At 41.2% G+C, this 9,274-nt stretch overlaps 1 protein-coding gene across 1 annotated transcript; it reads left to right on the plus strand.

The window, feature by feature from the left end:
* The first annotated feature begins 3,853 nt into the window (after positions 1–3,853).
* On the plus strand, positions 3,854–6,751 carry dusp1 (dual specificity phosphatase 1). Its single transcript, XM_061835677.1, has 4 exons — positions 3,854–4,495; positions 4,730–4,875; positions 4,975–5,194; positions 5,702–6,751. The coding sequence occupies exons 1-4, from the start codon at positions 4,081–4,083 to the stop codon at positions 6,055–6,057; spliced, it is 1,137 nt and encodes a 378-aa protein (XP_061691661.1). The 5' UTR covers positions 3,854–4,080; the 3' UTR covers positions 6,058–6,751.
* The last annotated feature ends 2,523 nt before the right edge of the window (positions 6,752–9,274 follow it).

Consider the following 9,274-nt stretch of genomic DNA (forward strand, 5'->3'; position numbering starts at 1 on the left):
TCCTTTCTTTTGCTGAGGTAAAACCCAGGGTCATATAGAATGGATGTGGATTCAGAGGGTTGATACTCCTACTCGGGTTTCTCTGAAGTAACAATGTGGTCATAACCCTAAGTCTTTGAAAAAATAAGATAAACTTGAGACACGTACACGTCCATTAAGATATGAATGAAAAATACCTCCAAGAATTTAAACTGTAATTAACAACAGTTTCCAGTTTATCATTGGATTTTGGTTAAGACTTTCATTCTGAATGTTCATGATCAATCAGAATTAACAAAAAATGAATCATGAGTGTTTATCTTCGTTGCAATTTGTTGAATTTGTGTCTTCTTTCGCTTTAAATTGATGTTGCACTTTTTTTCATTTTTCATTTGTAATATTTACAGCGCCACCGTTTTTAGGTATTTTAGTGTAAATAACATATATAAAAAGAGACAGATGCAAGAAAAATATGATTATACAGGAAAGCAAATGAACATAAAAATCTATTTCGTAGATTATATAAATACAGAATTGCAGAAAAATATTATTGTAGATGCTTCGATATTATACTGTACATATGGTAGCCGCAATATGTTTCTTAATAGCTCATTGTGGAGGTTAATGGGCAAGAGGTAATTGTTTTCTTTTGCAAGATGTCACCTGATTCAGGGATGATAATCAATAGCAAATACTGCTCAATACTTGGAAGGATTGGCATCTGGTGGATGAGTAGTGGTGCATGACTCCAGAACCAATCCATGAGGCACGTTGAGCTACAACTTGAAAATTATGCTGAAAGGGAGTCAATGAACAGCCACAAGACCTGTTTTAAGAGTCTTCTCACTTCACATTCATTACACAACTACAAAAAAAAAAAATGCAGTTTCAAGTCATAATGAAATCAAACACACCCTCCAGCTATTGTCAACAAATGAACCTCCTCTATGATGAGACAGTAGTGCTCAGTCTGAGTAATCGACGCAGCAAACGAAAAGGGTTTCTCCAAGTGACTGTCATCAATGTTAAATAAAACTTCATTCTGGACAATGAGGTTACATTCGGCTGTCTCAATTAGGTCACAGCTGACAGGTCGAAAACATATCCATCTGCTGTTGTCTTCCTGGAAGACCCATGTTTTGGTACTCGGGGTGTGGAAATTTACTGGACTTGAGTTTTCTATACAGTGATTAACTTTTATGGTTTGCCTTCCCTCTCGGGGCATTGAACATTATTTACCTCTGACTAATAAAAACAAAGAATTAATGTTTATGGCCCCCGTGCCAGATATTTACATATTATTTTCTTATTTGTCAAGAGGCGAAACAGAAATCCAGTTATTCAGTAACATCATGGAAAATTCATTTACTGGTGTGCTGATTGTAACATCGAAATTCAGGACAGCATATAGTCACTATACAACTGTTAATATACATGGATAGGAAAAGAAAGTTTTAGAATCGTCAACTTAAAAAACATTTAGCTTTATTATAATAATATATAATATAAATATATATAATGTTTTAAATATAAAATACTGTATATATAAGATATATATAATTTAACTATATATATTCTCTCTCTGTATACATATGTATATATATACATATATATATATATATATATATATACATACATATATATATATATACATACATATATACATATATATATGTGTGTGTGTGTGTGTGTATATATATATATGTGTGTGTGTGTGTGTGTGTATTTATGTATGTATTTCATCCAGTTACAAAGCAAAACAAAAAAACAAAAAAAAACAGAGAGGAAGGAATACATTACTTAAATTGTCAACTATGAATAAAGCAATGTCACATAAAAGTAACTGCATTTATAGGATAATTTACCTCATAGTCAAGGAAAACATTTGTTTATACTCTTACTCTCATTCTATACATACTGTACAACCATCAATTTCAGTGAGTAAATACAGTACAGTATCTTAAAACAATGTGGTGTAGTTGGATTATATTAGGTGTAAAACTCTCCAGCGCAAATATTTTTACATATTTGAATCTGTAAATGTAATATTTGTCTTCAACTAACCATAGACAACAGATCTATTCTATTACGAATGGTATTTTTCACGAGTTGTGTAACAACGAGCATGTTCGTGATATGACGTCACCGCCAAAGGAATCAAATGACTAACCATAAAAGAGTCAATGCCAGATGCGGGAAGTCATCATATGCAAATGTTTCATTCCTATACATAAACAGAATTTTTGTATACTTTTTATCTGTACTTTGACCATTCATTTTTTCATCTTTTTCTTTACTTTCCACTCCTTAATTTGTTGAAATAATCATTATTTTTATCAACCTCCATAGATGGCACCATGGTGTACCAGTTTATAAATAAATAAATAACCTGTACAGTCAAGCAGAATTGAAATCCTGACCAATTGAGATGAGAAAGTTTTATAACACGAAAAAAAAAACAAAAAACAAAAACAAAATAAAAAAAAAAAACAGCACAGATAGCAGTGACATGGAAGAACATGAATCTGGGCTCATTCAGGACAACAAATTTGGAAAAGTAAGATATTCCCCACCCATGGCCTGATTTAAGGCTGCAACAATCATTTATGGTGTATTTATTGTCCTGTGTAATCCTAACTCTCCATCCATCTATCCATTTTCTGAGCCGCTTATCCTCATGAGGGCCTAGGGAGTGCTGGATCCAATCCCAGCTGTCATCGGGGAGGAGGCAGGCTGAACTGGTTGCCAGCCAATCGCAGGGCACATTGAGACAGACAATAGTCACACTTAGAATCACGCTTAGGGGTAATTTAGAGTGTCGCATTTGTTTTGGGATGTGAGAGGAAACCGTAATGCCTGGAGAGATCACGTGGGCACTTGGGGAAACATGCAAATTCCACACAGGTGGGGCAGAGATTTGAACCCCGGTCCTCAGAACTGTGAGACAGATGCTCCAACCAGTTTTTCTACCATACCATTTTGAGCAAATTTTTCAGAATGCCCTAATATCAGCAACCTACCTTATACCAAAAGTTAGACGTGGTTTGAGCAGGCGTAAGTTTAAAGTGACTTTCAGTCACCAAGTCATCACGTGAAAGGACACACTCTGATTGTCTTGGTACAGGCCATCATGGCAAAGAGTGGTATACAATATTAGTAAACACGACAGAAAGGCTTGTACTTCCATAAAAATGAAGATGTGTCACTATTTGCAATCCAGTACAAGTTGCACATTAAATAAGGATGTTGCATCATTAGACAATATATATATAAATATATATTAGGACCAGCGAACTTTTTTTCATGGTTATTCTTATATGTATTAATGTCGATCCATTATGCTGTGACAATATATTATCTCCTAAGGAATGGAAAAAAATAGCTTCCTTGGTCTCTCTCTTTCTCTCTCTGAGCATTTTTGTCAGTTCACAACATTGGAACAGCTGTGGAACACTATTTTGATAGGACAGCCCTAGCCAATCCGAGCGACTTTCTTTTTTAATCATAACTGGTATTGTATCTATTTTTTTATACTTGAGTACTTTTTAGAACATTTACTTGAAGTGAAGGAGTCGAATCAGCAACTTTACTTTTTCAGTTTGTTTTTTTTTTTTCAGCTAAAAATGTCGGCGCATGGAAGACGTGTGACAAAAGTTTCGTCTCCTTCGCTCGCTCGCTACGTGCCGGTCGCGCTGAGCTGGGACGGCGAACGAGGACGACGTGCGCGCGCCTCAGGCCAAAATGTTCTTGAAAGCATGCGCGCGACCGTGCGGGTAAATTCGCTGCGGGCGGGCGCGTGCCTTTGACGTCATTAAGTCTGTCAGCGCGCCAGTTGGGGCGGGCTCGTTGACGTCAGTGGGCTCTCATTCACAAGCTGTGGCCGTATATATAGAAAGTGCTTAAACGCGAGTCCCGCAGTTACAGAGACCCAGACTACTCTTGGCGTCACGCAACGAAAGAAGAACTTGCAACTGCGGATACAGACGACACGAGCACTTTTAGGTGCTATTTTCATCTGAACTTTATTATTATTTTTTTTTAAATCGAAACAACAAGGAGAACAAACCAGCAGTTCTTCAATCGCCTCAAGGTTCAAGCTATATGTATTTGGATTTAACTTTTCTGTCCCGTCGCCCTACTATGGTCATAATGGAGGTCCCCGCCATCGACTGTGCGTCCCTCCGTGGTCTGTTGGAGGCCGACGCCGACGCTCCGGGCTGCCTGGTGCTGGACTGCCGCTCTTTCCTGTCCTTTAACGCGTCCCACATCGCGGCTTCCACTAATGTCCGCTTTAGCACAATCGTGCGACGACGAGCCAGGGGCGGTCTGGGGCTAGAACACATTGTTCCCAACGAGGACACCAGGAGCCGGCTCCTGTCCGGCGAGTACCAGTCGGTGGTGCTTCTGGACGATCACAGTTATGACTTAAGCCAAGCCAAAAAAGACGGGACTTTGATGCTGGCTGTGGCGGCCCTCTGCCGGGACCCCTGCGGAGCAAGTGTCTTTATCCTTAAAGGTAATAATAATAATAATTAAAAAAAAAAGTGGCTCACTCGCATTTGTTGTATTTGTGTGTGCGTGGCAACAAATGCGGTTTTCAGCTGTCACCACACCACCTGGTGCTGCTGTAAACAATTCAGAAACAGGCCTGATTCTCTGTTACAAAACGGCTGTTCCCTTTTTGGGGGGGATCTGCTACCACAACGTGTGATCTTATTGTTATTGTTTTTTTTTGGGGGGGGATCCTCAGGTGGATTCGACACATTTTCCAAAGAGTATCCAGACATGTGCACCAAACCTTCTCCCTCATCGGGGCTCAGTTTGCCTTTGAGCTCCAGCCACCCAGGAAGTGCAGACCCGAGCTGTAGTCCATGCAACACACCGCTTTATGACCAGGTTTGTGTCTTTTCTTTTAACACTATCACAGAAGAGTTTTTTTTTTTTTTTTTTTTGGACACCTCCTTGACTGATTGTGTCTACGTTTTCCCTTGCTAGGGAGGACCTGTGGAGATCTTGCCCTTCCTGTACTTGGGTAGTGCTTACCATGCGTCCCGAAAAGACATGCTGGACATGCTGGGGATCACTGCCCTTATCAACGTCTCCGCCAACTGCCCCAACCACTTTGAGGACTCATTTTTGTACAAGAGCATCCCTGTGGAGGATAACCACAAAGCAGATATAAGCTCCTGGTTCAACGAGGCGATTGAGTTTATCGGTCAGTACTTCTTCTTTTTTTTAAATGCTGCTTTCATGCTCTGTTAATAGCACAGTGAGTTCCTGTCACAGCTGCTACCCACAAAACTCCCCCTCCTATGCTTGCCGATTTAAATTTGAAAAAGTTCCCTCCAAAAACTGACCAGCTGGCTCAGCAATGGCCCTTTTGGTTACGTCATCACTGTAGCAACGCATACACACCTCCTTTTTAAATGAGGTGGCAACAGTGGGATCGGCTTTTGTTGTGGCTTCACAAAAGGCAATTTCTCCTGGATCAATATGCCTGGGCGGGTGGGGGGTTGTTCCCCTTCTTTGTGTATGTGGGCCACCCCACCCCTTTGGGTATGACCCCCGCTGGCTGACACCCCAGGAGGGCCATTAACTGTGCTCCAGTGTCTTAATGGGCTGTTGAGTTTAAATAGCAACTGTGAGGGTCATCATGTTTCTTGCATGCATAACCTTCCATATCGCAATGTGCTAATTTTGCCGCCTCTTCTCTCCGTTACAGACTCAGTTAGGAATAACGGTGGCCGTGTGTTCGTCCACTGTCAAGCGGGCATCTCCCGGTCGGCCACCATCTGCCTCGCCTACCTCATGCGCACCAACCGCGTCAAACTGGACGAGGCCTTTGAGTTTGTGAAGCAGCGCCGCAGCATCATCTCACCCAACTTCAGCTTCATGGGACAGCTCCTCCAGTTTGAGTCTCAGGTGCTCGCCTCCTCCACCTGCTCGTCGGAGGCCGGAAGTCCGGCCATCGGCAACGGCAGCTCCGTCTTTAATTTCCCGGTGTCCATCCCGGTGCACTCGTCTACCAGCCAGCTCTCCTTCCTCCACAGTCCCATCACTACCTCTCCTAGCTGCTGATGCATAAACAACAGGACACGCATGTCTTGACTTAAACAACAAATCAACAACTGCTGACTCTTAAACAGTGGTGCTGGTATCACCGCACAAAATGTGCATTTGACTTTGTAATCCTCTTTCCTAACGTCAGTTCAACGGTAGATGTGGCAGCTACCAACAAGCAGTATTGATGCATAACTGCAACGCGAGGCAGTTGGATGTGTATTTTTTTTTTATTATTCAAAGGATTCTGCTACATGACGGCAAATGCTTTTGATAATCACAATCAATTATGAAAAACAAATCAGGGGGCTAACAGCAGTCTCAGGAAGGATGACAACCCAAATGTCTATATTTTGCTTCCTAGGTAAGGAATGTAATTATTAACACGTGCTGACAAGTTACTGCTTCATTAGAAGAACAATGAATGTATCCCCAGTTTATTGTTGATGTGGCAGAAGAGTCCAATTTTAATGCAAATGTCTGCCTTTGCTAGTTGTGACGATCCTGACACGATGGGGAAAGTGAACATTAAATACCTCATTTATTTTTTATGTACTGTGTACTGCAAGCCCTGCATTTGGCAGGTCATCTGCAATGATTGCCATATGACATATTTATTGAATAAAGTAATATATTTCTCTAGTATACCTATTTTTGCAATGTCCATTTAAATGTTTTTTATACCACTTTGAATAAATGTGCTTTGACTTTGTACATTGATCCTTTCGTTTATACTTGCATAAATTATTCTCAGTGTTCCACAACAGCCACATAAATGCATATTTCAAAGACAAACCAACAACAAAACATGGAAGTATTATTTAAAGATATAGTACGATTGGATTTGGATCATCGTGTTGCCACACCTCAGTGAGAAAAGAATAACAAAATGATATTATATACCGAAACATTTTCAATTTCATCCATCCATCTATTTTCTTTGCCACTTATCCTCACGAGGGTCCCAAGGAGCGCTGGAGCCTATCCCAGCTGTCAAGGGGCAGGAGGCAATGTACACCCTGAACTGGTTGCCAGCCAATTGCAGGGCACATGGAGACAGACAACAGTCACACTCACTATCAGACCTGGGCGCAATTTAGAGTGTCCAATTAATGTTGCATGTTTTTGGAATGTGGGAGGAAACCGGAGTGCCTGGAGAAAACCCACGCAGGGAAGGGGAGAACATGCAAACTCCACACAGGCGAGTCCGGAATTGAACCTGGGACCTCCAAACTGTGAGGCGAACACGTTCCAGCTGCTCCTCTGTGCCGCTATTTTCAATTTCAAAGTTGAAAATGAGATGCAAAAATATTTCACTGAAGTAAAATACTGTGTATATATGTCAATAGAATTTACACAGAGTCCAACTAAGATGTGAATATTCAAACAAAACTTAAATAGTTTAATCTGTGGCATGCCTATAAATTGGAGCACAAAAAGTTGAGTCTTCAACACAAAGACTGTTTCCTAACTTATCCTTGTTGCGTGGATGAGAGGCAAACGTTTTCCAAGACAAACACAACAGCCCAGTCGATGCCCGGAGAATGAAGGAGAATACAGTTTTCACAGGCAAACCGAAATATTTAACGTGATCAATGCAAGCCTTCAAACTTCAACTAACTGCCTCTCTTTTTTCATGCGATGGAATTTTTTTAAAATTATTTATTTACGCACAGAAGACTCATGATGTCATGGCGTCCTCCATTGTCGAGGTCACGCTCCCTCTGTTTGAGCCTGTGTGGGGCCCAGACAACGACAGGAGGCCCAAAGAATTAACGAAGGAGCCCTCGCTACGGAGCAACAATAGGAGCAGCTGCAAGGCGTTTGGGAAAAGTGTGACCACTAAAGAGCATTCAGGGCTCAGTCGTGCGCTGTTTTCACATGCCAATAGCGTTAGAGGGAATGGTTAGGTGGGAATGGGTGAGGGGTGGGGGTGAAGGTGGTGGTGTGTGTGTGGAAGTGGGGGGAGGTGGCCGTGAAAGGGAAAACAATATGTTTGGTTTGCAAATTAGCCACAACTTTGGCTGTGACTTCTCGTGGGGTGTGAGAAAAAAGTGACTGGCCATCTGCACTCATTGGTGCCGAAGACCGATACAACTCGGTCACATCTGATCGGATGCATCAGAATATCAACACTTCAAAGGAACTCATTATAGACAGGCAGCTTTTTTAAAGGTGATATTTGATGTTAAGTCTTGTAGAACTACTATGTAGAACCACCTTGAATTTATTTTAAATTGTTGGCCTCACAGTTCTGAGGACCTGGGTTTGATCCTGGCTCCGCCTCACAGTGCTGAGGACCCGGGTTCGAGCACCACCTGTGTAGAGTTTGCATGTTCTCCCCGTGCCTGTGTGGGTTTTCTCCAGGCACTCTGGTTTCCTACCACATCCCCAAAACATGCAACATTAATTGGACCCTCTAAATTGCCCCTACGTGTGATTGTGAGTGCGGCTGTTTGCCTCTATGTGCCCTGCAATTGGCTGGCAACCAGTTCAGGGTGTAGCAACTCTGTGCATCCCCAATAGTGAAGAAATAATCCTGCACAGGTTTTTGTTATGTTTCAGACAGTTGGTAAATAGGAAACATTTAACTTATAACTTCTGCAACCCGACCTCAAACATAGTGTTTGCTAAAAATATCATGCATAGACAATACTGCCTACACGGGTAAGTTTCTTCACACTAATGCCAGCAATGCATACATTTTCAATTCATTGTGTGTGTTTTGTGATGTCTTCTTCAGCTCTGCTTACTTTGCAGGATCCCAGGCTACTGAACATAATTCGACGTCCAAAAATGTCCATTTTATGGAACTCATCTTAAAGTTCATATTTAAAGCAGGCAACCTCATGCCATGACACCCAAATGTTTATCTTTGTCTTTATTTGTCTTCTTAATAAGCTCAATGAGTCATTGCAATGAACTTCACAACACAAACTGTCAGGAATAGAGTACAGTAACTTGTTTTTCCACGACAGGGGTCCTTTATTTAAACTTTTGTACATTAAAATAAATGAAATCTTATGAGGATGGCCTCACGTGCAATTATAGATCTGTACTTATTTATAGATGTGGGACTACAGGTCTATTGTCGTGTGTGTGCCACTTACTGACGTTATAAGAGCTAACAACGAAGGAAAGACAAGAAATGCGACCATGGAAATAAAATCTTCTGTAGATAGAAATTCAGCCAGCTTCCTCAATGTACAGTAACCAAAATGTTCTGTGCCTTAAA

This window comes from Syngnathoides biaculeatus, chromosome 11 (genome assembly GCF_019802595.1).
Source record: "Syngnathoides biaculeatus isolate LvHL_M chromosome 11, ASM1980259v1, whole genome shotgun sequence".
Classification (NCBI taxonomy): Eukaryota; Metazoa; Chordata; class Actinopteri; order Syngnathiformes; family Syngnathidae; genus Syngnathoides; species Syngnathoides biaculeatus.

Excerpts from the sequence above, each read along its gene's own strand:
- dusp1 (XM_061835677.1), top strand. The coding sequence starts at position 4,081 with ATGTATTTGGATTTAACTTTTCTGTCCCGTCGCCCTACTATGGTCATA. Across the intron at positions 4,496-4,729 it reads AAGTGTCTTTATCCTTAAAG|GTGGATTCGACACATTTTCC; the intron begins GTAATAATAATA and ends GGGGATCCTCAG. Across the intron at positions 4,876-4,974 it reads ACACACCGCTTTATGACCAG|GGAGGACCTGTGGAGATCTT; the intron begins GTTTGTGTCTTT and ends TTCCCTTGCTAG.